At 34.0% G+C, this 13,578-nt stretch overlaps 1 protein-coding gene across 1 annotated transcript; it reads right to left on the bottom strand.

The window, feature by feature from the left end:
* Positions 1-962: 962 nt before the first annotated feature.
* On the bottom strand, positions 963-9,322 carry LOC149792845 (chondroitin proteoglycan 2-like). Its single transcript, XM_089966615.1, has 7 exons — positions 9,166-9,322; positions 8,215-8,424; positions 5,888-6,106; positions 5,187-5,402; positions 4,182-4,400; positions 2,686-2,886; positions 963-1,953 (listed from the first exon to the last, which is right to left on the bottom strand). Exons 1-7 carry the CDS (start codon positions 9,236-9,238, stop codon positions 1,781-1,783), a joined length of 1,311 nt encoding a protein of 436 aa, XP_089822741.1. The 5' UTR covers positions 9,239-9,322; the 3' UTR covers positions 963-1,780.
* Positions 9,323-13,578: the final 4,256 nt, after the last annotated feature.

Genomic DNA, 13,578 nt, shown 5'->3' on the forward strand with positions numbered 1-13,578 from the left:
GCATGTATGTATGTATGTATGTATGTACTGTATGTATGTATGTATAATCAAGTTATTGTTGCAGTGTATGTATATATGTATGTACGTATGTATGTATGTATGTATGTATGTGCAATCAGGTACGTGTTGCAGTGTATGTATGTATGTTTGTACGATGTATGGATGGATGGATGGATATATAGACGTATGTATGTATGTATGTATGTATGTATGCATGTATGTGTATGTATGTATGCATGTATGCATGTATGTATGTATGGATGGATGGATGCATCGACGGATGGATGGATAGATGGATGGAAGCATGTATGTACGTACGTACGCACGCACGCACGCACGCACGTATGTACGTACGTACGTATGTATGTATGTATGTATGTATGTATGTATGTATGTAATCAAGTACGTGTTGCAGTGTATGTATGTATGTATGTATGCTTGTATGTGTATGTATGTATGCATGTATGTATGTGTGTATGGATGGATGGATGGATGCATCGACGGATGGATGGATAGATGGAAGCATGTATGTATGTACGTACGCACGCACGCACGCACGCACGTATGTACGTACGTACGTATGTATGTATGTATGTATGTATGTATGTATGTACGTATGTATGTATAATCAAGTACGTGTTGCAGTGGATGTATATATTTATGAATGTATGTATGTATGTATGTGTAATCAGGTACGTGTTGCAGTGTATGTATGTATGTATGTGTGTATGTATGCATGTATGCGTGCGTGCGTGTATGCATGCATGCATGCATGCATGCATGGATGGATGCATGGATGGATGGATGTATGATCAAGTACGTGTTGTAGCCTATGTATGTATGATACCATATGTAAAAGAGACACAGAAAATATGCATAATTTGCCAGGGCTTACACAAGATACACCAATGGACAAAAGAAAGTTTTATCAAACTTCGATAAATAAGAAATAAGACTGAGAATGTTTTTAAAGTTCTATTCATCTTGTTGTAAAGGTATGCATGACATGTAGAGATGATTAAAAAAAAATTAAAAATCAGTTACTTTGTATTAAATTTTCATTTTGAAGCATAACTATTCGACACTTAACTTTTGTAATCTTTTCGTAATGATACGCTTGCATGTAAAATAGACTATGTACTCAGTGACGTTATCATAAATGTAAAAAGTAAGAATGCATTTTCAAGTTAGAATTACAGTGATAGTGTTGGATTTTAGACTCGAAAATTGGCAAGATCCTAAATAAGCTTCCCCCAGACAAATACAATTTACAACTGAGAGTTTGTATGCAATGAAAACGGCCAAGACCATTTTAGTATTAACGTTTACAATTGAAAATGTGTTTGAGGATACGAGCGATGATAGCCATAAGAAGAGTTAAAGCAAACCTTCACTATGTTGAAGCAATAAAAGAGACTTATGAATCTGTCAACATCGACTCTAGATGAGAATAAACATGTTTGCCCTAAATGTAGAATGCATCTATGTTTTCAAAAGAGCAAACAAGCAAAGTTTAGAAGGAATCATAACAAAGAGCAAATTGTACTCATGTATTGCTTCTAGCAATACTTTCGAAATACTTCAATATCATTTTAGATAATGTTACTGTTGTTAAACCCTAGTTATTTGCATCTCTAACTGAACAAATATCTAAGTTGGTATAGATAATATTTCCCCTTTCTGGTCCATCAAATACAGCACAACAGATGCTATTTTCATCTCAAACACTGGTACTAACGACGATATGTATAAATCTATATCGATGTTTACATTCCTTTGGCTATCGGCATGTGCGTGATGCCCATTCACACCTTTTCTTATCATCATCCCAGACAAGATTGGAGGGACAAGGCATGATGTACTTGTATCCGTTACTACAAGCCACATAATGGTGACAGTCTGAGCAGCACTGGTAGTTTCCATCCCTTCTGTCAACACAGGACTCGACACATCCTGTAAATCGGAAATGTTACCGTCATTATTTCCAGTTATTCTCGTTACAAGATGATACGAAACAGATTGCAGTTAATATTTCCAACAAATTTACAACATAGACGGTCTTAGTATAGTATAGTTTAATATAAGATGCTTTAATCTCATGATTGTTAAATCAATTTACTTTCTTTAACTAAATCAATTTCTCATCAGTAACATTCTCTGAAATTTGATTTTACATTTAAAATCTCATTTTGACATAAGGCCAAGGCTTTGGGACTTTGAAAGATCTTCATAAAGTAGCAAAGACCCAAAGAATGTATAAAGTGTAATAGGATAACAAAAAATATTTTTATTATGAATTTCAGACTAGCACATACTTAAAAAATGCTTCTTTTTGGCAACAGATGTGAAAAATGTCTTCCGAACCTTATGCAAAAATGAGAGCTGAACTGGGTATTTAATCTACTTAGTTGGTTTTTTAAAGAGTAGTCCATAGCAGGATCTCATTTTTAAAAGGTTACGTACATCTTTAATGGTAATAAACGTTCATTTATTTGTAATGATGAAAATAATCCTTCCAGCCAAAGTTAGCCATACACGGAAAAGACAATATTCAGCTACAGCTAATAATTCTAATAAATAACAAGCCCTACGTGCTTTGAAATGTTAGTCATATATAATTCATATTGAAATTATGCAGCATCATTATCAATTCTGTGTGAGAATTTCATGAAAGTTAATCCTTACCGGATGGTGTACTACTTTCATGCGTTGTTAGGTTACATGTGAATGACGTCCATTCACACCTTTTCTTCGCGTCATCCCATACAAGGTTGGAAGGACAAGGCATAATGTAATCGTATCCATTACTGCAGGCAACATACCGGTGACAGTCTGAGCAGTGTTGGTAGTTTCCATCGCGATGGCCAACACAAGAGTTAACACAACCTGTAAATTGGAATAAGATCTGTTATACACTGCATTTAGTGCTTCTCGTTCACAACTATGAAGATGGTAAGAAGATATAATATAACCATCCACTTTTAGCAATGGAAATAACTTATGAAGGCCGTGAACTACTACATAAAAATGAAAGTTTATTTACTATTGCTTTTTAGCGTGGTAACCTTTAATATATGCATTTTCTAAGCAACAAAACAGTTTTACACTTGGTGTTACCTTTAATATATGATTCAGTTTTGAGGTGAATACGTGGTGACTTCGCAAAATGGTCATAAAGCATCAAAGCAACAATAAAAATGAGTTCCGGGTAATTCGGTTTTACAGTTTAGACTTTATCATAACTACTATGCAATCAATGGCTTAGAAAATTTCTTTCTCTACCAGACGTGTGTGCGATTCACCAATATCGAAACAAATGCCTACCTTACGACATGCAACTGAGAGTATCTAAAGTCAATAATGTACCAACTTGACTAATATAACAAATGGGTATTCGCACATACTTAGATAGGAGTAAGATTGTTGTCTTTCGTTGTCACACATAAAGATAACTTATCATTGGCTCATGTGATTCGAAATAAAATACGAAAGAGGAGACGAAACCGAAAAATAGCTAATATTTGCAATAATTAGATACAATTTTATACCCGTTGCTCTACTGTTTCACTCATGTTTATTTACATTATCGATTGCATTTAGGAACATACATTTTCTTCCATAAATTTATTTTCTGAGCATAAATGCTGTTTTAGGCTTGTTTCTGCCTTTAGAATCTTATTTGCATCTACAGTGAAGACCGCGATGCCTTCAAAGATTGTTATGAATAACAATGCACTGAAATGTGTATACAATGCTACCCTTTAACTTTAAATAATCGAATTATAATTTTCAATTTTGTTTCGTTATACTCTCAAATTTATGCGTCAACAATGGCTGAAACAAGTTTTCGAGGTTTTATGAAGTAGAGAATGTTCTAAGTAAAACGTCAATCAGTTTAGGTTGGTCGAAAACACTGAATCGCTAAATATTGGTTTACAAATTATATGGTAATAACTGTTTCAAAAGTCTTTAATCAGATTCAGATATTTCATTTATAAACATAAACTCGAATACTGAAAATGTTGATCATACACTCAGGAGATTTTGGATAGCAACGGGTTCAAAATGATTACAAATATGATGCACATATTACTTGTTTGTCGAATACATACATTTAATATTGATATAGTCAAATGGGTGTTATAATTACCACATGAGCATTCGTAATATGTTTTCCTTACCAGATGGTACATCAACTATTTCTGTTTTGTTACTCTCAGGCAATGTTCCATTGCACGTGTTAGATGTCCATTCACACCTTTTCTTCCCGTCATCCCAGACAAGATTGGCTGGACAAGGCATGATGTAATCGTATTCATTACTGCAGGCAACATACTGGTGGCAGTCTGAGCAATGTTGGTAGTTTCCATCGCGCTGACGAACACAGGACTCTACACAGTCTGTAAATGGAAATACTATATAGCCTCGACTAGTCACAAAGTGTATTGTATGAAAGACGATAAGCACATATATTAGCCAACACTGCTTAATGACTCAATCTAATCATGCATGAAGTTCATAAATATTCATTTAATCACGTGATTGAAAAATGGATACCCTTGACAAAAAATAACTTTTTCGGCATCAAACCGATCTTAAACATGATTTTCACTTTAAATTGTGCTTTAAACTTAAGTTGAAAAAATTAAGATTTTAAAAAGTTGTCACAGTGGGGCAAATCACTGAAAAAGTAACAAAAAGAACATATCATGAATGTAAAAGTAATAGGAATTTTATTTTTTTTATTTTACCATTAGCATCATTGTACCTGAGTATAAAAATATATATTTTCTTCCATAGCATATAATTATGTCCATCGACAATTTCTGCGCAAAAATACCTTGGAAGAGTGAGTATTAGATGTCGGAATTCAGACAATTTAGCCAGCAACATACACGTTTCTCGCATCTGAGAACCATTTTGTACAAATTACATGCACGTCATTATTGGTAATAAAAGTTTCCAGTTAAATAATGATGGAAGTAAAATTCAATTTATGAACATAAAATCGTATCTAGTTAATAATATTGTACCCTCCATAGAAACTTATTAAGCTACTTATGAAAGCCTGTGATTAATAAGATGCCACAAAATTTGTTTGTCAACTGAATATATAACTCAGTTTTAAATAGTAAAACAGTGCTATATAAGTGCCGTATAAGTATTTCATATAAGATATTCCCTACCAGAGGCTGAATCAATTAACGTTGCGTTGGTTTCAGTTGTTCGTTCATTACATGTGGATGAATTCCATTCACATCTTTTCTTAACGTCATCCCAGACAAGGTTTGAGGGGCAAGGCATTGCGTATTTGTAACCATTACTGCAGGCCACATACTGACGGCAGTCTGAACAATGTTGGTAGTTTCCATCGCTTCGGCCAACACAGGACTGTACACACTCTGTAAATAGGAACAAAATAGGATCGTTCGTTCTCGCAAAGTGACCTCATTGTGCTTATTGAATACATCAAGTTTCGTTATTAAATGCATTTTCTCAACCGTACGCCAGTTTTACCCTTGATTGCACCACCAAAATAATAGTTAGACTGAAGGTCCAGATCTTAGTACCTTGAAACAATGTTAGAAAGTAAGTATGCACAGAAACCGTTCCAAGCAATAGAGCTTAACTGTAAGCAAATGTTTTTAGTTCTTATTTTATCGTACATAGCATCCTATCACAACTTAACAAGATTTTTTATGTTACGTACAATTAAGTGCTTAGCAAAAGCTGGAACAAAATGTCTCAATAAATTCATGTAAGGTAAACCACTGAAAGTCCTACCTAACCATAAATCCACCTACCTAGTTTGAAAAAAGCTTTGCGTAGCTTAATATAATTTTGATGCATATAAATCGCATAACATACTAGTAAAGTTATTCCTTACCAGATGTTGAATTCAATATTGATGTCGCGTTACTTGTATATGATGTTTCATTACATGTGGATGATGTCCATTCACATCTTTTCTTCACGTCATCCCAGGCAAGATTGGAGGGGCAAGGCATAATATAATTGCGTTCATTACTACAGGCCACATACTGGTGGCAGTCTGAACAGTGTTGGTAGTTTCCATCGCTTTGACGAACACAGGACTCCACGCATCCTGCAAATACGAAGAAAAGTCTTAATCTGTCACACAAAGTTAATTGCATCCGGTAATTCGCGTAAAGAAAATTTAAAAAAGGAAAAAATATAATAGGAAATAATTGTAGCAACTAAAGATAAAACTAAAGCCGGTGATCTATTGCTTAACACGTGTAAGTTATTGTGCTGATAGAATGGCAAAACATATGCAAGCTTGTCTATACGTTTAAAATCGTGTTTGCACTAAATGTTAAGGCCTTGATACTTTTATAGATTGTTATAAAGGTACAAAATGCTGAAAGTGTCTAAGGTAGCAACGTACTGCTTTAATTGGATTTTACATTTAAATTTTATCAATAATTTATCTTTCTAGAATATAGCTTTGCGTGCTTTGCAAATTGCTGAAACTGTTTTCTTGCCTTCATGATCGGGGACGTCTTGAAAACCGTATATCAACCCACTTAGCATTAGTTGGAGTTGGATATCATTGTGAATAGTACATGTATGTTTTTAATTGTAATACACGTGTCTAGAATCTGCAATCGTGCTTATACTATTCAATTTAAAATTCGTGTTCAGATAATAGTAAGTAACATATTGAACGCTATGATACGAAACTACCAACAGCGCTGAGTGTCAACCAAAAATATACCTAATATTTGTATTGTAATACAGTGCTATACGAATCGGTTAAACATTTCGCAAAGAGCATATCCTACCGTGAAAACGTATATTCCAAATATATAACAAGACATGAAACCTAATCATATACAACATGTATAATAACCTGATACAACGTATCAAAGGGGCAGACTGCTGTGTGCCATATGCAAGACATATTTTAATATCATTCTTGTGGAATAGCTAGCCTTAAATGCATTAACTTTGTGAGAAGCAGGTTAGTCTCAAACTTAGCTGTGTCACTGAGATCAATTTTAACTTAGCTGTGTCAATGAGATCAATTTTGAACTTAGCTGTGTCAATGAGATCAATTTTGAACCTTGCTATGTCACTAAAATCAATTTTGAACTTAGACAAAGATAATACGATGTTAAAAGATCGTCATTAAGTAACAATGGACTGAGGACTGTTGAAAACAATATGCAGTAGATTTAAGTAAAGATTTTTAAAAATGTACTATTGCTGTAAATATCAGACTCTCAAAGGCTGGACATAGTTTGTATTCGTATAAGTCTGTGTGCTTATTCGATGACTGAAAGAAACGTATCATCGGCACAACTGGTAACACGAATCGGATGTAGTTGCATCTCCATGTTGCAAACCTCATTAGTACATGATAGACGTAAAATGAAAGAGACGTGAAAATACGACTAACATATAATATGTCATTGCGAGAACAGAAAATCGTTTATGAAGGTGAGGAACGATTGTTTTAAAACATCCATTTGTTATTTGCATCGTCATATCATTAGAGAATTCATAGCCCAACCATAATATATTTTCTAGGCAGTATATGTAACATTCGGTCTTTAAGATCCATTTCACATACACAGTAGTCTGTGTACTAAAGACGAAGGCCTTCAAGCTTAGAAATCATGGTCCAGAGTATTCACTGAATGGTTTGCATATAATCAAGATGGCATATATCAACGTTTCAGACTTTGATTTTATATTGAAGGAATTACGTTTGTTGGTATGGAATATGATTACGTGCCCAACGTTTGATTGAAAAGTGCATTGACGGTCTCTTCTAACAGCAAGAATATGACGAGAAAAGTAAATTGACCTAGTTCACAAGGAGTTGTTCGTAGACAGATATCATTTTGCAAACTATGTTCACTTCGATATCGAAAAAATATCTTTATACATCAATAACCTAGCAATCAAAGGAGATTATCGAAATAAGATCGTATCCAGTCTTTCTTAATCAAAATAAAATCGTGTCCAGTCTTTCTTAATCGAAATAAGATCGTGTCCAGTCTTTCTTAATCGAAATAAGATCGTGTCCAGTCTTTCTTAATGCTAAGCCACGAACTATAAAGTGATATATTCAACTTTATGATAAATAGTGGCTTTCAGTCTCCAGAATGAGAATGGCAAATACCTTACTTCTAAACTGCGTAAAAGGCATTACAAGTTTCATTAGAGTATTTGATAAGACCTTACGTTGCCGTGGTCTTAATATGATTCTTGAAGGCGTTGTTGCATTACACGTAGGTGACGTCCATTCACACCTCCTCTTCACATCATCCCAGACAAGATTGGACGGGCAAGGCATTATGTACTTGTATCCATTACTGCAGGCCACATAGTGCTGACAGTCAGAACAGTGTTGGTAATTTCCATCACTTTGGCCAACGCAGGTTTTAACACACCCTGTAAAACAATAAGGTGTCGTCGTATTTCGTTTACACGAACAACATGTACGATATGTTTCAAATAAATAGATAAGAAAGAGAATAATACCACACATTGTAACCAACAATATCATGGCATATAAGCAGGACTTTAGACAATGGATTACTTTCAATAAATATTTGTCTCAGAGTGAAATGTTTAGTAAAGTCTTAAACCTCTTTTATACTTACTTTTTTATCTAAATTCCATTCAAATACCTTCAGACTCTGAAAAAATTGATAACAAATAGCAATGCATTCTAATATAAGAAAATAATACGAATCTTCCATGAATGATTTCAAATTTTGATCCTATTAAAAACATCAGACAAGCACAGAATTAATATTTGTGTTTGATATCAAAGCATAACGTTTCGTGCTTTACCTACAGCTGGAAAGCGTAATTGTACCTTCTTTTAAGAGAGTAGATGAAATCGTAAAAAAACTAGTTAATATAATCCCACAATTTCGTAGTGAAGCATGTGTCACAGAGGTAAGAGTTAAATAAATTTCTGTTATAATTATCTTTTTTACTTCAAAATCATTGACTAAAAAATTGATTTTTATATAGGTAAATTGCTTTCCGCCTCAAAATGCTATTATTTTTAGGAAACATACATTAAGATATGTTCATATGTATTTGAATCATAGTATCACAGATGCTGGTAATATTTTATGCACCGACACATATTGACTATAACGTAAAAGTTCCTCGTATTACTTGTTAAAGTAGTGCAGAACGTTGTTTGCAATGTTGCCATCATGATCAAAACGAAAAATGCGAAAATCTCCATCTCTGTTGTAGTGTACGTCTTTAAAACTTATGGAGACCTGTTCACTATCGCTCTTTATAAATCATTTGTCACAGAGATTCTAGCCAATGATAGAGATAAAAACATGTTTTCGTTCGCTGACAAACGTAAAATATTGCTGTATCGTGTATTTACTGAATACAAAAATATTGCTGTAGGATGTATTTACTGAATACAAAATACTAAGCATATGAATCACTCGCTTGCAAATTGAAAATGAAAATAATTTGCTCTCTTGTAAATCTGTCACGTATCGGTCCTCATCGAACTGCGTTTGCGACAAATGGTGCATACTAATTCCTCCATCCCATACAAGTTTACGGGCGTTGATATGAATGTTGCATATACCTTTCTTCCCACTTTCATTTTCTTAGCGCTCACGGTGAGTAGGAATAAATGCAAAATAACGCGGATTTGAAACGTTATAGATAATCGCAATCGAACCACAATTTTCTTCTAATAAGGGCTAATACAATAGATCCAATGCTATTTTTTTGCATCAGGTTAAACTCCTACCGCCTTTACTTATTTTAGTCTTCTATAATTGCACTCAAAATACTTCGAACAAAAGCCTATATTTTGCTTTCTGATATTTATGGGGAGGGGGGCTATTTTGGGTTGGGGGCTATTTTGGGAGGGGAACCTGTAGCAAGTATATTATCATTCATTGATTGTGTAGATTTAACGCTAATGTTTAGCACATGATAGGCTATACATGGCTGCTGGTACAATTGGTGAAGGAAGAACCGGAGAAGACCCCGATAAAATTCGTCGACCAACGGGAAGCCACTGTCATGCTTTCTCACACACTCACATTGGTCGAGTAGAGTCTCTAACTCACGCGGACATAACTGAGATATCAGTAATATGTAAAGGCAGGCGCCTCAGACCACATAACCACCAGGAGAAATATCTACTGGTATCCTTCAGATGGAAGATAGTGAGGTACTGTAAGGTGTATGTGGGTCCTTATCAGTAATGAATTTTCTACCTGCGCAATTCATCGACACCAGCTTGGTGCAATGCATTCGTTGTTGAAGACTGTTATCCTTCGTTTCAATAATTGTCGAACCTTGTTTTGAATAGGAACCATGAGCCAGAGAGAGAGAGAGAGAGAGATGCTTTTGCTGACACACGATCGTACATGAAAGGTATAACAATATACGCTTGTGTAGACATTCCATTTCCGTTTTTCTCAATCAATTTTCTCAATAGTGTAAATCAGATAAAACATCCATCACACTGGTATATTTCGCGACGCAGAAAGTTTAAGTTTTTTTATTTGCATATAGTTCAACATTATTTGAATATTGTACTAATTTGCTTGAGAATCAATGTTATTTGTTTTTTTTTCAACACGCTTTTAATTTAATTTTGTATCTAGTATTTAGAAAGGTGGGCGGGACACCTTATATATATATATATATATATATATATATATATATATATATATATATATATATATATTAATATATATTAATGCAAATCTGTATTTATTCCGTTGGTGCCCGAGTCTAGACAATATCAATTTGTTTGTGCAAATTATGCACCACTGACGTGTATTGTGCATGGAGATTAAATTAAATTCAGATTCTATATCATGAGACAGCAGTATAGCTTAAGAATCAAATCAATAATGAGATGCACACCATTTCATTCATCTTACATTCAGTCAGAGAGTGTGAAACGGTAACGGGATAAACTATTCCTAACTGAAAAATAGAATGGTATGTGCACGTATAACATTGATTTCACACGATTTCATTTATTTTGACTATTAGTACACCCAGTAACATTTGCAATCTGTATCTTTTTTTTATAAATTCCAATTATATTATCAATACGTATTTTATCAAGAAAGGTCCAATGAAAATACCAATATATACATACGAATGAGCTGTGATCAATAAGCTTTTCATTTCACTGAGAACGTTTACTTTAAACATGAGTTAATATTCAAAATTTTAATTTAAAAATTGACGCCAGTGTATATCAAGCAAGTATAAATTGAACCTTTTCTGTATTCGTCATTGCTAAGAAACAACGAGGAAGTCCCATAAAACATAAAAACCTAAGCAAACGATTGGTTGAGTTTCTTCCTGACGTTAGACAAATACATCAAATACTGAGATACTTTTTTTTAAATATATGCTGAAAAAGAAATTCGGATTTTCATCGTTGGTTTTCTCTTTAAGTTAATATACAGATCATGTATACTCTGTAATTCTATCATTATAATAAAAATCCAAATCACATATTGTAATTCTGTCATTGTAATAAAAATCCAAATCACACACTGTAATTCTCTCATTATAATAAATATCGAAATTACACACTGTAATTCTGCCATTATAATAAAAATCCAAATCACACACTGTAATTCTGTCATTATAATAAAAATCCAAATCACACAATGTCATTCTGTCATTATAATAAAAATCCAAATCACACGCTGTAATTCTGTCATTATAATAAAAATTCTTGCGTGTGGAAAAAAGATGAAGAAAAATAACGGTCTGGTAAATATGCAAGATAGCATCGAATGCAGTAAAATGCAGTACTTTAAATAATGTATGGCAACAGTGATGATACGACTATTTATGCATGCAAATCACGTCAAAGAATATTTTATAAATATATGTCCTCCCATATTGCCATTTTAATGCGTTTTATATGTTCATAATTGAAACGTGAATGAAAATTTACAATTTGAATAACTCTACCTATATGCGCACTAGTTTGCATAGAAATAGACAGACATACACACAAAGTTTGTGTGAAGGTCCTTAAATTTTATTAAATAAAACTCTTCTCAACATTGCTCTAAAACAGCGCCTACATTTTGTCCACAGCGTGAAACCTATTAAATATGGTTATTCGTAATATGCGGTGACATTTAAAACTCAAAATAGATTTGGCAAACGAAACGAAGATGGTTACTAATATTTAAAATACGTTTGAAAAAAGTTACTCAAGTTAACTTTAGCTATTTTTATTATAAATACTGCACTAGATCTGGTCATTACTTTTTCCAGGAAGACCATGCAATCAAATTCTTAGTTCTCAATCGAAGTATTGTGTCCGAAAAATACTTTGCACTTTCCTATAATTGAGCCACTTTTTCAATTGAAATTTCAAGCCTTGCTATGTGTGGATCTTTTATCAGCCAGATCAACTTACAGTACAGATAAAAAATAATTATTCATGCATACCAGGGCGAAAATCACTCGTCGCTTGTTAGGAGTGACCAAACTTGTGTGATATCTACTCGACCTTTTGTTGGGTCTACATGAATCAATTCGTCAAAGTGAACGGCGTTGTCAGGTTTTGGAGGTAGGTCTACATCAATTTGTCAAAAATATCAACGCTTTCAGATTTTTAGAGTAAGTCTACCGAACGTTGTTCGTCAATAACAGAGCCCTTAGGTTTTTGATGTAGGTCTTCCTGAATGAATTCGCCAAATATAAAAGCGATTTCAGATTGGTGGGGTGGGTCCACCTGAATTAATTCGTCAACAATAGCACCGCTTTCAGTTCTTCCTGGTAGATCTACCTGACCTAATTCGTGACGAATAACAGCGCTTTCAGGTTTTGGAGGTAGGTCTACCTAAATGAATTCGTCAAAAATAAAAACGCTTTCAGATTTTTCTGTTAGATCTACCTGAATTAATTGGTCACAAGTAACAGCTTTTTCGTGTTTTTATGGTTGGTCTGCCTGAATTCATTTGTCTAAGGTAATAGTTATTTAAGGTTTTTCTAGTAGGTCAACCTGACTTCATTCATCAAAAATAAAGTCTTCAAGGTTTTTGGAATAGACCTTCCTGAATTAACTCATCAAACAAATCCAGCGCGTTCACATTTGTGGGGAGGTCTACCTGAATTTTCTCGTCAAATATAACAGACTTTTCTAGTAGGTCTATCTATATTAATTCACGAAAAATATCAATACTTTCGTTTGTTTTTGGGTATGTCTATCTGAATTATATTTCTCCAAACTAACAGCACTTTCAGGTTTATTGGGTTATTTCTGCTTTAAATAATTCGTCATATATAAATGACTCTTTCAGCTTAATGAAGTAGGTCTACCTGACTTTATTCGTCAAAAATAACAGCGCTTTCAGGATTTTGGGGTTGGTCTACCAGAAATACTTCGTAAAAAAAGAAGCACTCTTTCAGCTTAACGAGGTAGGTCTACGTCCAATATAACAGCGCCTTCAGGCTTTGGCGGTAGGTCTATCTGAAACAATTTGCTAAAAATAACAGCGCCTCCAGGATTTATTGGGTTCGTCTACCGGAATTACATCGTCAAAAACAACCGCTCGT

The sequence above is a fragment of the Sinohyriopsis cumingii genome, chromosome 8 (assembly GCF_028554795.1).
Source record: "Sinohyriopsis cumingii isolate HCF-2022 chromosome 8, ASM2855479v2, whole genome shotgun sequence".
Lineage (NCBI taxonomy): Eukaryota > Metazoa > Mollusca > Bivalvia > Unionida > Unionidae > Sinohyriopsis > Sinohyriopsis cumingii.

What these genes read in the sequence shown, in the direction of transcription:
- LOC149792845 (XM_089966615.1), bottom strand. Translation starts at nt 9,238, where the DNA reads ATGGAGATTTTCGCATTTTTCGTTTTGATCATGATGGCAACATTGCAA. An exon ending in GTTCTGCACTACTTTAACAA is followed by an intron (nt 8,425 to 9,165) that starts GTAATACGAGGA and finishes ATTGTTTTACAG; the next exon opens with GGTGTGTTAAAACCTGCGTT. An exon ending in CATATTAAGACCACGGCAAC is followed by an intron (nt 6,107 to 8,214) that starts GTAAGGTCTTAT and finishes TCGTATTTGCAG; the next exon opens with GATGCGTGGAGTCCTGTGTT.